This window comes from Engraulis encrasicolus, chromosome 10 (assembly GCF_034702125.1).
Source record: "Engraulis encrasicolus isolate BLACKSEA-1 chromosome 10, IST_EnEncr_1.0, whole genome shotgun sequence".
Lineage (NCBI taxonomy): Eukaryota > Metazoa > Chordata > Actinopteri > Clupeiformes > Engraulidae > Engraulis > Engraulis encrasicolus.
The window spans coordinates 38,221,234-38,240,784 of record NC_085866.1 but is presented as its reverse complement, the minus strand read 5'-3'; the positions used below and the strand labels follow the sequence as shown (position 1 = coordinate 38,240,784).

Below are 19,551 nucleotides of genomic sequence, written 5' to 3'. Positions count from 1 at the left end.
GCCACCAATTGTAATTCTTCAGATGCCCAGGCCAGGCATGGCCAGTGTGGTTTGCAGGGGTGTGGCACCAAATTCAGGGTCCTATTGATGCAGCTCAAGCTCCTGTTTATGAGATATTGCTGTGTGACTTCCATAAGGTGATCAGACAGTTACCATTTCCCAATGTCAAGTGTTCTAGCCTTGGCAGTGCATGGAACGCCCAGTGATTGGATAATCTTTGGTGAGTATCCAATCACAAGGCGTTTCACGTAATACCAAGGCTAGAATACTTGACATTGGAAAATGGTGAGTGTGTTGTATACTGAGTGTAGTGTAGTATGGTTGGCTCCATTATGGTGTGGCAACAGTTTGGTACCATGTGACTATGGTGTGGGCCGGCAGACCTGCCCTGGTCTGCTCAGTGTTCAGAGACCTTCGTAAGGTGATTGTGGGCCATGGTGTAGTGTGCTGCGTTATGGTGTGGCTGTATAGTGTGGGCCGTCTTTCCTCCCCTGTTCAGCTGTAGGCATAGGAGCTCTGTGACCTACGTAAGACATGGACGACATGTGGTAAGGTACGGTTGGCTGAGGCAGAGGCGGTCCTACAATGAGTTGCACCCCCTACCCCCGCAAAAAAATGCTTATAATAGTTGACAAAAAACACTTACAGTACCAGTATAGTATCTTTTGTGTAGTATCTTTATTATAGAGTATAATATCTTTATAGCTGTTTTAACATATTTTTAGCCGATTTTCGCAATGTTGTGGGATGTGGTTTCAAGATGGGCCGAGATTACGCGATAGTGCCGACCCCGCTCGGGTGCCGGGCCAGGGCGCATGCCCGATCGGCCCGGCCGCCTGGCCTGAAGTGTGGTGCTGGTTGGTTGCGTTATGGTGCAGCTGCAGTATGGTAGTGCTGTAGTGTGTGGCTTTCCCGCCCCACTCATCTGTATCTGCTCTGTGACCTCCGTAAGGTGATCGGGGGCCCTGAACTGGAGCCGAACATGCAGGAGGGGCGGCTTCATTAATTCTGCCGTACTGCACCTCAGAAAAAAAGACTCTATTACCACAGTGCACAAGTCTTACTGCTGAGAACAGCCATTCCTGCTCACATTGATTTGTCTCTCTTTTTCCTGTCTTTCTTTCTTTCTTTGTTCCCACCATATCCCTCTCTCCTTCTCTCGGTCTCTCTCTACACTCTTTCTCATTCATTCATTCATTCATTCATTCATTCATTCACTTAATCCCTCATCTCTCTTTCTGTGTGTGTGTGTGTGTGTGTGTGTGTGTGTGTGTGTGTGTGTGTGTGTGTGTGTGTGTGTGTGTGAGAGTGTGTGTGTGTGAGAGAGAGAGAGAGAGAGAGAGAGAGAGAGAGAGTGAGTGAGTTTGCGTGTGTGTGTGTTTGTGTGTGTGTGTGTGTGTGTGTGTGTGTGTGTGTGTGTGTGTGTGTGTGTGTGTGTGTGTGTGTGTGTGTGTGTGTGTGTGTGTGTGTGTGTGTACTGTATGAGTCTAACTCACTCTCTCTCCCAGCTCTGTTTTTTTTTTTCAAACCTATACACAGCCGCACAACAAGACCGGGGCCACGTATTGAATCATGCGAATATCCTAATGCGGCGCAGATGAATGCTAACTCGACAAGGGCCTTGGCTCCGTGATTAATGGAGATGCGATGGCTAGGCCCACCCTGTAAATCAAGCCGCTCGTCACCGTGGCCTCGGTTAGGCTAACTAGTGACGGGATATTAATCACAGGACACTGTACTGGACTGCACTGTACTGTACTGCGCTCGCACCGTGTGCACAATCCAATGGGCTCGGCTGTTGACAACAATGAACAGCACAATGGGATTGTGGAAGGGCAAGGTTGATTTTGTTATTTATCGTGCACAACAGTCTACCATGTTGTGAATGGGAATGGGTTTATTGGGTGTCAGAGAGAGGGAGAAGAAATGTTGGGCAAAAGCCCTGTTTAAAACCATTAAAAGTAAGGTTCAAAATGCCCAGTTCACAGAAGATGAGACAAGAGGTTTAAAAAAAAAATATATATATACTTTTATTTTTTATTAAAGGTCCTCTAAAAGCAGCACTGCTGCAGAGTCTGTAGCCGGTTGTGGTGGTCAGTTTGCCCTTGGCCGTTAGCCACGGGGGCCAGTCAATGTCCAGTCTGTGTTCCATAGCTGTTTGCATACAGTGTTCCCAAACTTAATGTGAAAGTAATACAATAAGTATACACTGTGCTCTCATTTGCATTTTGGTGTTACTGCTTCTTCTCCTACGTCCTGTTCAGGCTTGTAGAAGTGGTACACAGTCAGAATGCACCCAAGCCCCTTTTGTGCCAAGCCACAGTCTGGTTGGTGAAGGTTTTGATATAGTGAAGCTACAGCACAAGGGTGCATATGTCATTGACATACAAACCTATCTAACACCCACAAACCCCTGTACCCTCTGCACCAACCCTTTAATGGGTGACCAGCTGCAGAAACTGCCCTTGTCCGTGGTGGACTGGCGAGCTTTCAGTAGATGCAGCCAAAGCCTCTCTCCGGTGCTGTATTCAGCTCTGTTAGCTCTTTACTGGAGAGCTCATCCCACTCCATTGAAAATGACTGGAAGGTGGGCATTGGCCTGTCTGGAGTTGGTAATGTGCAGCTAGCCGGGAGTCAGTCTGTAGAGTCCAAATTCGCTACGTCCAGGACACGAGTGGACAAGACTTCATTCACATCTCATCAGCTCACCTGCACCTACTACCGGTCAGTGTGCACGTAAAAATGATTAAATGATTAAACAATTAGATAGATAAATAGTAGTCTGATGGGCTAAAAAAAACCACAAAAAACTTGGAAACTTAAAGATGCACTGTGTAAGATGTTCAGTTGTTTATTTCCAGAATTCATGCTACCCACTCACTAATGTTACCTTTTTCATGAATACTTACCACCACCATCAAATTCTAAGTATTCATTATGACTGGGAAAATTGCGCTTTTCATACATGAAAAGGGGATCTGCTCTAAGGTCCACCATTTTGAATTTCCAGAAATAGACATTTTTAGCTGCCAAAAAACTGTACTTGGCCCATACTAGAAAATATTAGATTATTACTTAGTACACTTTCATGAAAAGATCAAATTTGGTAATAGGCAACCCAGTTTCAATGAGTGCACAGTGGCAGTAGCCTACCTCTTTTGACCATTTCCTGCACAGTGCACCTTTAAGTTAAAGATTTCTCAAAAATTAGGAGCTCTCTCTCTCTCTCTCTCTCTCTCTCTCTCTCTCTCTCTCTCTCTCTCTCTCACCTGCAGGTATCGCGTCCCCAGTGCACCTCCCCTGAGTCCAGAGTTTCATCTCCATGTGCAGTCCCTGCCAGTGCAATACTCCACCGACACCGCCTACCTCTATCGGCGTTTCATCAATACCTATGGAACTCACTACATCCAGCAGGTGCACCTTGGTGGAAAGTTTAGAAGAATCACGTCCATACGTACTTGTCTTTCTACACTTAATCACATGTCATCTTCTCAAGTGGCCAACTGCCTCAGTGCAGGCATTTCAGTGGGTCTTGGTCTGGATGTTTCTGTGTCAGGCAGCAGCTGCAGTAAAGTCATAAACAATCGGGACACTGTGACAGGGTACAATCTGGGTTTTTTGAACACCTTCACTGAGGTGTTGGGTGGGAATGGGTGGCCCGGGGTCTTGCCGGCTATCACAGCTGGCTATCTAGCCTTAAAGAGAACCCAGAGATCATCTCATACTCCCTGTTGCCCATTCATGAACTGGTAAGCAACAACACCATGAGATGTCATCTTCAGAACGAGGTCAAGAAGTATATTCTTGATAACGGGCTGGCAAAACCACGGAACCCCCCAACCTCTCCCCGGACTGCTGCCCACGGCACATATACAGGGGCCGTCTCTGGGTGTCAGTGTACAGGGCCTGGGGCTTGAAGGGTGATCCAACGGGGCGCACAGAGGGCTTCGTCAAACTGTGGTATGGCAGTAGCTACAGGCAGACCAGGTGGATCAGGTCCAACTATCCCCATTGGAACTCGCACTTCGACTTCGGAAATGTAGACACAAGGCAGCGGCTGAGGGTCGAGGCGTGGGACAAAGATGTGAAGTACGATGACAGGTTAGGCAGGTGTGACCTCCGTCTGAGAAGGGGAACTCACCATCACACTTGCTGGTTGAGGCGCGGCCGTTTCACATTTTCATACAGCCTTCAGTGTGACCCTCATCTTGCAGGCTCACAATGTAACATGTACTGGCCAAGTCCATGAACTGGACATTGATTGTATTTTGTATGACAGATCCTGACATATCCTCCTGACTACCAGGACATTTTTTGCATCATTTTGATTTTTTTAAACTTCCTTGTGGTATTCCATTGAATCACTGTATTTTTATTATCATTTTCTTATATGGAATTGCATATTATTTCCATACAATGGTAATTTTTATCTGTTTCATCTGTACAATAAAGTAGCTTATGCTTATTTGATTTTAAGTGATTCTTATTTTTTTTACCAGATAAAAGTTTTCTTTACATATGATTTTAATTATAGTAGTTCCCTGTTCATCAGTCATCTTGTTTTCAAATATATTTATTGTGGAACATGTCTTTCAACAAGGCACTTGGTCTGACATTTACACGTTTCTTTTAAGAATAAATCTGACACAAACATGAACAAGAAAAAGGCATAATGAAAATATCTATAATTAGCCTGATAAACCAGACTAAATGTGGATGTCTAATTTGAGACAAAACATTTTGCCGTTCAGCGGGTGGCGCTGGTTTACCAGGCTAATCTATAATAGTAATAAAAATAAAAAAACATAAACATAAGAAGCAGTAACAATAATAATGGGCCCAACTGAAAATTAAAAAAAAAAAAAAAAACAATAAGCAGCAGTAGCATGCTGTAAAGACATTTTAGTATCCAATACCCACAAGATATACAAGACAACTCTCCCCTCAAAACAGGATCTAGGATTATCTGGACTTCCAGAATCTTAGACAGGAGATGAAACATGTCACCCCAATATTTTTGTAGGTCATGACATAGGGCATAGCTGTGATAAGGTAGCCTCTGCATTCACATTTCTCGGGAGTGGCAATACGCCTGGGAATTGTTCATTAGTCATCTTTATACAACACTGACCTCTACAGGTGAGACAAAGCTGCACAGCATGCTGTTATTTTCCTTGTCTTATCAACAGAGAAAGGTTATAAGAGATATTTTGCTGCTCGTAGCCCCTTAATGCGCACCGTACCTCCAGTGGCACGCTGTAATAGTCATTGAAATGTAACTACCATAGCACTACAATACTATGACACAACACAGGCCCTTTAGTAATGCACCACGACTTGGTCATTACCATACTGGTAACAACAAATGTATAAAGCCGCGTCTTTTAATCTCAGAAAGAAGAAGTTAAATGAAACACCTGCCGTGGTTACAAAGTAAATTTAAAATAAAATATAAACCTTCGGTTTTTTGTACACAACAGGGACACTAAATGCACACTAGGGGGCGACCAAGACCTGGGCATCTGTCCTGTGTCCCGTTTTGTGTGTGTGTGTGTGTGTGTGTGTGTGTGTGTGTGTGTGTGTGTGTGTGTGCACACACGCACAGCCACAGACAAACACACATACAGTTGAGGACGATATTATTAGCCCCCCTCCTGAAATTAGACATTTCTCTTGATTTCTCAGTAAGAATTACCATTATTCACCGTTTCTGTTATTCTGGAAACAAATACACTGATGGAGATAATGTTCAATGAGTTGAATTTGGATTTTTCTATTGCTACGATGAGTTTAAACAAAAAAGGGCAGAAATGACAAGGACAAAATTATTAGCCCCCTGATCATTAATAGTCAATATGGCGCCATTTATGAACCAAAACTGCCAACAGGCTCTGATAAGTTGCTACCTAGGTTGGCTCGTGCCCCACTAGGGATTTTGGCCCATTTCTTCACTGAAAAAGTTCTAGCTGGTCCAAATCGCATGGATGCTGAGCATAGACATTAACCACAGACTCTCAGTGGGATTGAGGACTGGACTATGAGCGGGTGATTCCAATATCATGGTTTTAGTGTCCTTCAAGAACCTCTGAACTAATCTAAATGTATGATTTGGGTTACAATGTTGTTGGAAGACCCAGCAATCCAGATTCAGACCCAGACTCCCTGTGTCTGAGGCTGAATAACAGACTAAACTTGATGCCCTTCCACTATGTGTAACTGTGGAAACTGCTTAGCCTCATTAGACCAAAGAAGCATTGGACACCTGCCTAGATGATTGTTATTGACCTGGCCTCACCTGGAGGTTTCCCCCCAGCAGAGAAAGACAGTTGTTAGGGCTTGTCATAATATTGGGCTTTGGGGCCATCATCACAGAAGAACCCCTTTACTAAAGGCAATGCATATCAGACTGTTATCGAGCTTTGCCTGTGAACATTTGAAAGTCAAAAATGAGTTTTGAACGTCTCTGCTTTCATCTGATGATATTCAATTGCACCTGCTTTGATGCATGAATTCTGCTTCTGTCAGGTGAAGAAAGGGATAGGCCTTGAATCGTTATAAGATGGTTTTCACAATTAAACATGGTGGTGGATGCATCATTCTGTGGCAGCCTCAGCCACAGGAAACCTTGTTTGGGTGTACGGCACCATAAAAACTGAAAATTATGATAGAATTTGGAAAGTGACCTTGCAAAAATATGCTCATAGAGGGAGTTAAGATCTTCACTGGATCTTTCAATAAGATAATAACCCAAAACTTGCATCCAAAATAGTTCAAATGTTCTTCAAGGATACTAAAACCATGGTCATGGAGTGGTTCAGACCTCAATCCTTTAGATAGTATTTGAAGAGTGCTGAAAATGAATGTCCATCCTCAACATCCATGCAATTTGGACCAGCTTAACTATTTGCAATGAAAAAAATGGGCCAAAATCCCTGGTAGGACATGTGCCAACATAGTTAAAAACTAATCAAAGTGCCTGGTGTCATTTTTTGTTCATAAATGGCACTGTATTGACTATTAATGATAAGGGGGCTAATAATTTTGTCCTTGCCATTTTTACACTTTTTTGTTTAAACTCTTTGTGAAAATGGAAAAGTCCAAATTTAACTTATTGGATACTATCTCCATGGTGTATTCATTTCCAGAATAACATACATTTATTAATAATGATAATTCTCAATGATCAATGAAGAGATACGTCTAATTTCAGGAGGGGGGCTAATAATATCGTCCTCAACTGTACATGCCCGCAAGTGCAGGCATACACACACACGCACGCACGCACGCACGCACGCACACACACACACACACACACACACACACACATTTCATTAGTATTATTTTACTATGTTTTATTTTTACTATATGTTCTGTATTTGTGTACTATGCTTTGGTAATACAAACTTTTGTTTTGTCATGTCAATAAAGCCCTTTTGAATTTGATTTGAGAGAGAGAGAGAGAGAGAGAGAGAGAGAGAGAGAGAGAGAGAGAGAGAGAGAGAGAGAGAGAGAGAGAGAGAGAGATTTTACTCATAGTCTTGAGATCTGTCATCCTTAACTGCACTATTCACACAACCTTATCACAACCTTATACAATCAGTTGTGGCCATATCCAGGGCCGGATTATGATGGCCTGGGGCCCCTAGGCTACAGGTTGTTGTGGGCCCCCCGGAGGGCACATTTCGTGACAATATCACACCAACAGTGTCACAATTACGAGCTAGGAATTAAGGGTTACATTTCTACCAACGGTACTCAACACCACAGATGAATTTTCAATTTTGCATCTTGTCACAGGTCTGCAATTTTTTACTTTTGGCCAATCAGGGGGCCCCTGTTAGGATGGGGCCCCTAGGCTGCAGCCATATCTAGCCTGTGCGTTAATCTGGCCCTGGCCACATCTCTTCTGGTTTCCTCCTCAAGTTACGGCAAATAAATCAAATCAAATTCAACTTGAAGGGTGCCAGTTGTGACCTTACGGGTGTACGGGTGGACTTTCCAGCCAAGAGCCTTGTGGCTGGTCATGAGATAAAATTCACCCAAAATGGTTTCTAACAATTGGCTGAGGAAGATCTCATAGGAGGAACCAAAGAAATGATGCACACCCTGTGTGCAGGAGACCACTTCTTCCACCACAATTGTCTCCTAATTTTTTTCTGGATTTTTGTTCACTTTCAGGGGAATTTAAAAAACCATACGATTACAAGAGCAAGATATTGTCAGCCTTTTAAATCATAACAAGTGGCCATTACTGTAAGAAGGACAAAATGCTCTGCAGCTTGTAAGTTCTTCATCAACAGTATCTAAAATATCTGAATTTTAGAAAGTCTACCTTAGTTGAAACCAGTAAACATAAGAAAACACATACTGTACCTTCTCAACCCTCAAAAAAGTATGCAGAAAAATACTAAATATGTGAGCTATTGATACCAAAATTGATCATATTTTAGCCTTTAGTAACAAAACACACCTAATTTCATTATCAAGAAGTTTAGTTCATTTGTTATGCATTACATGACATTTGGCAGATAACTTTAACCAAAGACACTTACAAACAAGGACATGATCAGTAACACACACAGCATATAACATGTGGAGGATATAGATAACGCAAGCTGAGCAGGGTTAATGTTAAGAGTACACAGGCAATATTCATACACTAGACACTATTTTAACCAGAAACACTTTAAAATGAAAACAAAAATTACAAAAGCATATAGTTATTACTATTGGCATTTATCAAGAAAAAATACTAATAACTTAACAAGAAACTCAATGATAGGCTAAGTTCAATAAAACCATCAGTGGAAAGAGTATAGTCCAATCTCAACAGAAAAATAAAATGATATTTTAACAGTAAACAAGAGTTCTTCAACTGTTAGTTTGTTATTGTATACTTGTACACGTTGCACAGGAAAAAACATGGATAAAAAAACAGAAATAACATAAAATTAAAGTGGTTAACAATTACTTTAGGCCCAAAGAGTCGCATTAGGGCATTATCATAGAAGCACATTTCATAATATTGCGTGTGTAAAACACTTCATGCAAACAGTGCTCACAAAACCTCATCAATCCTCTCACTGATGACATTAACACATTTCCAATGATCGTTAAAAAAGATAGCTAGCGTAGTTTAAACTTCAGTTTAAATTTAACTCAAACTTAAAACAGACCTTTCAATTTCAGAAGAAGTCAAGTTGCTCATACATTAGCTTGGCTATACCATGACTTGGATGACTGGAAATCTACCCATGGAATAAGAGAATGAACTAGAATCAGTACCCTGGAAGTTTTGGCGTACAGGGCTTGCCCTCAACTGTTTTAGTTAAGGAATCCAACGGGAGATCGGTCCGCCATATTTGTACACCTGCCGTAATATCCCAATGATTTTGTCAAAATGTTTCAAACCACTCCTCAGGTGTTTCTCCACTGTAGCCTTTGTGTTATCAAACACATTCTGTCTTGCTGCACTGTTTCCAATCCAAATATCCCTTGCGAAAATATCAACAAATGCATGATTCTTGATCATTAGTTCAATGATTACGTGTAGTTCCATTTTTGATGGAACTACACGTTTATTGCTGTCTGGTGGCACTGGTACTCCCAGGCGATGTTCATTGCTATCCATGATCAAATCTAACATATCCCTCCTCATTATTTCTGTCAGAAGCCAGTCGAATATACCAAACAACACTGAATTAAAATCTGGTGGATTCCCGTTGGTGACTGTGATGTTAGCCACCATGATATTCCGAATTACATTCTCTGCATCTCTACTGAAGTCATGCTCAATCATTTCAGCTAACCTCTCCAGATCTGTTAAGTCATATTTGATACCTTTTAGCCTAAGCAGATGGTCTAACACCTTCTTCAGGACATTTCTAAGATAGGACAGTATGCCATTATTAATGACATGATGACCTCTTCCTGCATTTTTTCGTGTGAAGTCGGGGTTTCTTATAGAAAAACGATTCTGGGACTCCAACATTTTCTCAGCAAAGTAAGGTAAGTCTTCTTGTATGGCTTTAAGAGTTTTATCCTTTTCTCTTTGAATTTGGCCTGACTGTGTTGCTTGTTGTCCTTGGCTCTGTGTACCAAGGGTGACCGTGGTCCCTGTTGCAAAAACACTTGCCAGGGCGATGCTCGGGGTCGCCAGGAATGGCAAAGGGGGTGATAAAGAATGAAAAGACAAAAGGTTTTGCCCTACAAAAGACCATAAAGATGACATTAGATAAGATAAAGATTTACAGACAAAACAAGTATGACTGCACCATCCCAAAGAAGAGGAGTGGACAAATGCTGTAGTGGAACTTAATGCAGAGTACAGGGACTGCAAGCTAGCTTTTTAAAAAATATATTTTAAGGCAAGTGAAAATATGTTTCTCAAGAATATATAATGTTAATATACGTAGAAATCTTTTCTTACTTATTTCTGTGGCAGCAATAGCCAGAACGTCCCGGATTATTCCTGAGTAATTGCTGTCTCCATAGAGTCTCCAGTGAGCAGGTCGAGTGGCAGCTATTGTGAGCATAGCATTACATCAATAACTATATATGCAGGGTGTGATGTCTGGTTTTAATATCTCCACCTCTTTTACAGGATTTTATTCTCGGTTTAATGTAATTCCATTGATATTGCTCAAAATCATACGCATATTGTGTATATGGCATATTATGTGTATCTTGTATTGTGTAAGATGAGAGCTTGATTTCCTTCATGGTAAATACAGGAACTCTACAGCAGTGGTTCTTAACCTTTTTTTCTTAAAGCACCCCCGACAAGCTGCGCACCGCCAACCAATACTTCAATACTCACTAAAAGTGATTTAAGTGATTCATTACTTTGCATGAGGGCCTGATTATAATGCTTGCTTGCAGAATTTTGGTCACAAGCTCAACACAAGCAAAATTCTGTGCACCCCCTGAAATCTCTGGCGCACCCCCAGGGGGTGTCCGCACCCCAGGTTAAGAACCACAGCTCTACGCTACTACTACTACTCTAGTCACTCCAGGCACCAGGTCACTCCCCATGTCACATTACATAGCAGCATAAGTTATATTCGAGACAGAAACACAGAGGTACTATAGCCACAAACCTAGCTTACCTGGCTTCACCATAGTCTCTCCTGTTGGTGCTCAACGTAGAAGGGTGAAGAAACAAATCCCTTTTAGCACTACTAAGCAACAGCCTAGGGAAGAATGGAGAGAGATGAGTGAATGAGTTTGTTCCGATTTCCATACAATGTTACATTCATGTTTTTCAGCAGCTGTATGATGGTTCCCCTGAACTTGCTTTACCCAGCCTGCCTTGCCAGACGTCAGCACTCCAGTCCAAAAGAATTCCTTCCACATTTTAGGGTATTAGTGTGCTATGAATTGTCAGCCATAGAGTACCATAGATTTTGTTTTATTATTTGTTTATTTGCATCACCCCCTGTCTTATACATCACCAGAATATGTGCCCTCTGCAATGAACTCTCTTTAGCAGGCCAGGGGCCTGTGGCAAAGACAAATATTGCATTCCCCATGTTATTAATAAAGACCCTTTATTGCATTTTGTCTTCCGAGTCTTTTGTGTCTAGACCTTCATGTTGATGATGTTCCACCTTGTGGTGAACTGGGGAGCTCTTGATTAAGTCATCCTGTGTAAGACCGAAAAACATTTTTCGGAATGAGCCTTGTGTGCACCTCATTTTTGTAACTAACTCATCTTTGTAACTAAGTCTGGGCATAGACGCTAACCTTTTTGTTTTTTCAATCATTTGTAGGACTCAAAACGAATTGTTGTGTTGTTTACCTGGTGTCCCTATACTGTTGCCTCCTGTTGGCATTGAAGGTGCTGTGGTTGATTATGCAGATCCCTCTTACCACTGCTATCAAGAGCCAAATGGACAGAATGGAGGAGCTTGAGTAAATGAGGAAAACTGCAGGAACATGGATTGACAAAAGATCTCTCTGGGTCCTCTGCAAGAAGACCATAGTGAGGCAAAAAAGAAGAGAAGAGATTTATTCACAACACAAAGCCAACATATTCAAGCCGGTGTTTTGCAAAAGCCTTGAAAACTAGCGGTAGAGTTTGGAGTTTGGTACCACTTTCTGACTCCACCCATGTATCTGCCTGTCTCTATGCACAGTAGTCTGCAGGCGTTTCCTGTTGAATGTTGTGGTTGATGTGCTTGTTCTGCATGTATGCTTATACATGCATTCTATGTCCAATTTAATCCGTGGTTAGCGCACATCCTGTTTTCTTTTCCGGTAATCAGTGGGTGTACGTGACTCTCATGTTCTCTGCACCTCAACATTTTGATGTTAAACCATTTATCTCTTGGTCTGTCTCCAGTAGATCTACTTTTTTGCCAGGTTAAAGGTGTCTTTATCAGAATATCTTGTCTTCTAGAGGCATTGATTGCAAAGGTAGAGGTGACATTGGCATTGAAGGCAAATAAGTCTGTTTTCAAAATACACACATATACAGACAAATGAAACAGATAAAACAGATTTGAGTGAAGAGTGTTAGAGGTGACAGACAGTTCAAACTGCAACCAATATATGCCATAGCGCACTGACAGTAAAGCAGCATAGTTGTTAGGTCAGCATTATCTCAATGGTGGAACAGATCACCAGCAGGCTTGTGTTTAGTTGTTCCCTCCTGAGGAGGCTCAGACGTGGTTAGTGATGAATGCAATACATCCATGTATCATTTCACCAGCCTTTTTACCATTTCTATCAGTCAAAAATATTGGACACACTAAATAATGTTTTCAACATTGAAATAATGTTTTCTCTTCATTTAGTATGTTTGGCCGGCCATGACAAATATGTTTGCGAAATACTTTTGTTCATCTGGTTTGCTTACAAGTTGAAGATGCAGATCACTATTATCACAACTAACAGCCTCCTGGAAAGAAAGGAGGGATGAACTTACATTTTACATCTCACTATTAATGTAAATACGTATGGACATGAGAAAGATGGAAAGTACTTTTACCTATTTGGTTTCCATATAGCTTCCTGTTGGTGCTGAACGTGTTGAAGGCTAAAGATGCTGATTTGTCTTATCACGTCTTCGCAACTGGACAGAGTGAAAGTGGAGGGTTAGAGTATGGTGCCGTTTATGTACATAGCCTGTCTAAGAGGGTGTGGCTGTGTTACTGAACGTGGTGGCAGTTGGTGCAGGTGCAGGGTCATTGAAGGGGAAGTAGTCCCACATGCACAATTTAATTATTTTTTAAGTGGAGGATGAGATGGCGTTTTATTTTCATATTTTTAGTTTGAGTCCCCATATCTACTGTTGCACTATGCCTAGGTATTTGGCTACAATAACAGGATTTTGTCAAAAACAAGCTCCCCAGAGTTGTAATCCTACTCCCCCAAGTCTGTCAAAGTGTGAGCTCCCAAGTGAAATTGCTGGCATTGTCTTTATTGATTCACCTTGATTATGCCTTGGACCCCTCCTTGCATTATGCCTGGGAGGGACACCTTTGCTCTGTCGGATATGCAACAACCATAGACCTTTTTTACTCTGTTTGGCATTTCAAATCAAATGAAAAAGAAATAGAGCATTAAAGGTGGGCCTATTTAACAGTGTGACATTTCTCAAGGCATAGTATTTAGTGTTTACATGACACATGTTCACATTTCATTATATTTTATCCATTTCACCCAGTTTCTTTCATATACCGTTGCTCTTTTTAGGACTTGGCATCCATATCCCCAATTGCATGCCCCTACTGTGCCAATCAGTGAGTGTTGTCTGCTGTGTCTACGTTTAAGGTAAGCAGTCATTGTCTTATAAGCACATCATTTTACATAACTAGAGCACAACATGAAAATAACCCCTCACCAGTTCACTAGATTCACACAGAAAAAAATCTGATCAATAGCATTGTGATTGAAAGACAGATTTTGCATCCTTTTGTATTTTCCCCTATGGAACTATGTTAAACCAACTCACCAGGCAAAAAAAATGTTCTGTCACTAGGCTGGTTTGTCTAGTTTACTAGGCTAAAGCATGACCCATTCACAAAATAGTAGGCATCAATGATTGTGTGCCTTTTCTTTTTAGCGTGTATGTAAACTTCTGATATCAGCAGTAGGTTGGTATTTGTTTTCAATAATGCAGTGGAATGGTAGTTTAAAGAAAGCAGCATGGGAAACACACACAGGAAATGTCCAAGAACTGTGCTGGAGATATTTTGAGAACTGTTTGCAGAACGCCACCACTGTCATCATGTTTCATCTTTACTGAACTACTCTGTTGAAATGAAAATCTGTTTTCATGATTGATTTACATTAGCAATCATTATTTACATAAAACAAAACATACATAGGCCTACAGCATGTGCATGGTTTACTATGTTCAAACATGTAATATTCAAATTCATGTAGTATGGTGATTTCTACAAAGTATCAATGATAACCAGAGGTGTTAAAAGTAAAAGTGAAAAAAGAAAGACATTTTCCCTCTAGTAGACCTGTATACTTTTCTTGCGATCAGCTGATAATAAGCTGATCTGTGCTGGTCTGATCGAGCTTGTGATTGGTTCATGTTGGGGTTATAGTGTTATCCAGTAACAACAGAGTATACATATCTTCCTCATTAGGTACAATGAAGTACATGGTTTAACAGCTATGCAAAGACATGTGTAGGCATTGTACTCAAACCATGAATTTACTTTTACTTTTGACACCTCTGACAATAATATGGGTGGTGCACATTTTCAATGCTACCACTCGGTGTCTATCTCTTTTTCTCATGGTAGGCCTACATCAACATCCTCAGCACAGAGTCACTGTGGCAATGTAAAACACTGGATATAAAGGCTCTGCAAATATGGTGTCAAATGTATGCATGTGCTTCAGTGTGCCAGAGCAGACACTGAAGAAAGACAAGGTTCCAGCTGGCCAGTCCAGGTACACTCCAACTCTGTTAGAACAGAACTCTTTTGAACGCTTGATTGTCCATGTGCTGTTGTCATGTTGGGCTGTGAATCTCTCCGAGGTGCACTCTAAACACCAGGCTGTTGGGCTGCTATCCAGGCCTTTCTTCCCCTTCCTTGGGATGTTTTTGTATGTGGCCCCTATTCGCACCCCATTTCCCTCAAACGCAACCTCCCAGTAATGTCTTCCACAGAGTCCCTCGTTACACAGAACCATGGGGAAGTCGATAAACCTCTCTGGGTGGTCAGAGCACTGATTTCGCTTACTAGCGTAGCTTGCTTTCCGATTTCTCATCGACACAGAGAGTTGTCTGTGCGCTGTGTTTGGATCCAATGTGAGCTCACATGCATCTAAAGAAGGGGAGTTAAGACAAGATATGGTATGTTAAAGGAAATGAAGCTGACTCTGCAGCTGCTGGTAAAGGCTGAGCATTGTCCCAACATATTTCAGCAAACTCCAACGTGAAACACCAACATCCATTTTACCTAACCCCTAAAACAAGCACAGTCTATTGTCATTGTCGAGGCAGTGTTGGACAGGCAGCACTGAACATTGAAAAAGGCTACCACCTACTGGTGAACGCATATTAAGATGTTATAGCAGATCATTGCTGGGATGGAAAACTTGCAGACTGTGGAAGATATTCTACTTACATTTTTGTGATCCTGGTTTCAACCAATGTTCTGCACAATTGCTGACACTGTTGCATGACAAATAGGAAAGGAAATTATTAGGAATGTATGTAGATGTCAGCCAGTTCAAACATGAACATACTAGAACTATATACTGAACAGTATAAGTGTAAGTATCAGTAAAAATACCAAACAAAACACACTTTAATAAATCCAGGTTGCACAGTGGATCAGTCTGTCTCGCTTTCAGCTGCTTTAATCCAGCATCTCCAGGATAATTATTCTGCAAATCCAGTTCTCTGATCTTAGTATGGAATACAACTGATGCCACATGAATACAGCCTTTTTGAGATGAGACAGGCAGCGAGCCTGATAGAACAAGAGGAATGACAAAAAAGACAGAAAGAAAGAAAGGAAGACATGATTGTTGTTATAGTAATATCTTAAAATAGACTCATATAAATATTGCACAATTAGTAAATAATGTACCATCTCAGTGAGGTTAAATATTAAAGTAGCGCAGTACCAGTAAATGAACGACAGATAATTTTAAAAAGATCATACTGACCTGAGAATCTTTATTTGGCAATGTGGACTCAGCAAGCCGTGGCAGAGTAGCTCTACACCTTTGTCCTGAAGGTCATTGTGACTCCAGGCTAGATTTTTCGCTCTTCATGAGATCAGAGATTATTTCACAAGAACCGTCTGTGAGGTGGCAACCAGAGATTCTGAGGTGGAAATAAACAAAAAGAGAAATGACAAAAATGAAAAGACCACCTGACTTTATCCATCTTGACTCTAAAATTGTGATGCATGCAAACCCATACATAAGTGAAAAAAATACAGTTAGTCTGTTCCTTATATTATCTATAAGAACCTAAGCTAAATATAGGATGCAAACTCTGGAATAATGGATCTCCATTTACAACCAATTATAGTGCAATAATGGGACTCCATTCCTAATGTTTTGTTTTTGATATTATAGTCAGTATGTTGAAACTAAACCATTCTGTAGTTTTGAGCAAACGTGTGTTATACAAATTTAAGTCAGTAAGATAATATTTTGAAGACAGAGAGAGTCTCTTGCACAATTAGGAAAATATTGAAGAGTTCAGATGAAAAACCCCCTAAGTGTCTTTTCAGAAAATAATCTTAATTCATTTTTATTTAATACAAAGCTATCAAAATTGCATATTTTTTATTTTATTTATGTAATATAACTATTTATATGTATTATCAAGTACATGAATGTAAACCAAACCAACAACGGGGTTCTCTAAAAATATAGAAGAGCAGGTCTTCAGAAATGGAGTTAGGGGGTTTTGCTTCTGAACTCATTATGAAAAAGTTACCTTAATACTTTCAGCTGGCAATGACTACCCATCAGGCCATCACACACGAGGTCCTTCAAGGAATCACTTAGGTTGTTGTAGCTTAGATCCAATTCCCTCAAATGTGAACTTGATTGAAGAACGGTGGCCAAACACTTACAGAATTGCTTTGACAGCTTGCAGCCAGAAAGTCTACATCAGTGAAAAGAGAAAGTGTTAATCTGTCATGTCATGCCAGATCGGTGTATGTGTGTGGCACCTTAAGTAGAAAAGAAAAAAATGAATATTTATGTTAAAAAAATACATCGCTGGTCATCTTGGACACTATCTTCAACATCTAAATTTCCAGCAGATGACTTCAAACTCATTTTCTTCATGCACCCTCAAATTCTAAATGCAGATACATTCCCCAAGACACACTTACACTCAAACTCCTACTTTCAAATATAGGTATTTTTAATCACCTCAGTGTCTCCACATTGCAGTGTTGACTTTTAAGCCCTACAGAGAGTTTGCTTCCTCCAGATTCATGCAGCTCATTTCTTGTCAAGTCAAGTTCCTTCAGTGGTGAATTCGGCAGTTGGAGAGCACAGGCAACACTTTCATAGGCCCTTTCAGTCAACTTACAGTCTGCAAGTCTGTAGATATAAACAAAGAGGGGACAATGAAAAACATTTTTAATAATATTTAATATATAGAAAATAGTGCATCTGACAAATGAAACTCCAACTCCTTTTCCAAAATTCTGAAATTATTTCGCCAATGCATTGAATATACACAAGCAAAGCAGGGACCACTGAATTGTATCCACAGATATTTCAAACATTTCACAAATTCCAGTAAACTGTGAACAAAACTACTCCATTACATGCTCCGATATGTTTGCAAAGAACCTACATTAGTAAACTTACAAAGCTTTTTTGCACCTCCTCACGGCTGGGATCAGCCTTCGTCGGCCCTCTTCTGATGTTTTATATGACTGGGCTCAATCTTATCCAACACATGCTCAGACATTTGGAGCATATAGGCCAGTGCAGTGCACTGCATGAGGGTGAGCTGTTTATTAGCTTCTTTACCCGTCTCCAATCTTTCTATATCTGCGTGTATAGAGTGATCATTCATTTCCATCAAGCAATGTAGCAGATTGATGCATCGCTCCGGGGAAATATTGCTCCTCTGCATGTTCTTCAGATTTTTGATGGCTTTGCTAATGCTTTTAACATTGCATGCTACATTTGGCAGCATACCTTGAAAGAGTTTCTGATTAGACTCAAGGGAAAACCCATGAAGAAAGCGAACAAAAAGATCAAGGTGCCCATTCTTGCTGTCCAAAGCTTTGTTGACAGCCCTTTTTAGAAAATCTTCCATGGATAGTTCAGATATATTTTCTGATGCCTTCACTTTGAAAAAGGCCTTCAGTTTCTCTGTGTCCTTCGACACATAGGAGTAGAAGACATGGAGGGCAGCTAGGAACTCCTGAATGCTAAGATGAACAAAACAGTAAACCTTCTCTTTGAAAAATGTCATATTTTCCCTCAGTATCTCTGTGCACATTCCAGAGTATATTGAGGCTTCATTAACATCAATGCCACTGCTTGTCATATCATTCTCATAGAACATGAGATTACCACTTTCTAACTGCTTAAACGCCAATTCAGCCAACTGCAATATTATTTCTTTGTTAGCTTTCAGGTGTTCCTGGGTGTCTTTTTCAGATCCATCATGGTACTTGTGGTGTTTTGTACGAATTTGAGCCAACAGAAAGTGCAAGAACATCTCTGTCAGGGTTTTGGGCATTCTGCTCAAATCATCTTTCACTAGCATTTGCTGGAAAACTGTGGCTAAAATCCAGCAGAAGACTGGGATATGGCACATAATGAAAATGCTCCTGGAGTTTTTAATGTGCTTCATGACATTGCTTGTTTGAACAGGGTCATCAATATTTTTCTGGAAGAACTCTTCTTTCTGTGGGTCCAGAAATCCTTGTGCTTCTGTCACACGATCAATGTACTGCGGAGGGATCTGATCAGCTGCGGCTGGTCGTGACGTTATCCAGATAAGAGCAGAGGGTTGGAGGGCTCCACTAATCAGGCTTGACATTAGCAGGCTAACTTTCGATGCTTGTTGAGCACAGGAGATAATTTATTTTGCTTGAAACTTAAGTGCAAATCGCCCCTCATCCAACCCATCTAAGATAAACAGCATACGCAGGTTTTGGTATTCTTTTGTGCCCAGAAACTCCCCTAGTGCTGGATAGAATTCAAGCAGTAGATCATGGAAGCTGAACATCTCATCTTTGACTACATTCAGTGCTCTGAAAGGAAGTGCAAAAATAATATCTATATCTGCATTTGCGATCCCCTCTATCCAATCAAGAATAAACTGGTAACACTTTACTTTACGGATCGCTAATAAGGTGTTAATTTCATAGTAATTTCTCAGTAATTTCAGTCTAATATTATGGTAATAACTGTTTGTTATTAGTAATAACAGCAAAATAACCATATGGTTTCCAGTGCAATTACACTATAATTTCTCATTAATAACAGCAAAAATATCCATACAGTTTCCAGTGCAATTATGCTGTAGTTTCTAGTTAATAGTAGGCTAATAGAAACAGCTACTGTGTCATTATAGTAGGCCTA

At 40.7% G+C, this 19,551-nt stretch overlaps 1 protein-coding gene and 2 pseudogenes across 1 annotated transcript; 1 reads left to right on the top strand and 2 right to left on the bottom strand.

Moving 5' to 3' along the window:
- Positions 1-364: 364 nt before the first annotated feature.
- On the top strand, positions 365-4,249 carry LOC134457463 (perforin-1-like; annotated as a pseudogene).
- A 4,238-nt stretch (positions 4,250-8,487) lies between these two features.
- On the bottom strand, positions 8,488-13,078 carry LOC134456232 (uncharacterized). Its single transcript, XM_063207620.1, has 5 exons — positions 12,992-13,078; positions 11,801-11,967; positions 11,109-11,192; positions 10,430-10,522; positions 8,488-10,206 (listed from the first exon to the last, which is right to left on the bottom strand). Exons 3-5 carry the CDS (start codon positions 11,119-11,121, stop codon positions 9,329-9,331), a joined length of 984 nt encoding a protein of 327 aa, XP_063063690.1. The 5' UTR covers positions 11,122-11,192; positions 11,801-11,967; positions 12,992-13,078; the 3' UTR covers positions 8,488-9,328.
- A 2,497-nt stretch (positions 13,079-15,575) lies between these two features.
- LOC134457051 (NACHT, LRR and PYD domains-containing protein 3-like) lies at positions 15,576-19,293 on the bottom strand (annotated as a pseudogene).
- Between the last annotated feature and the right edge of the window lie 258 nt (positions 19,294-19,551).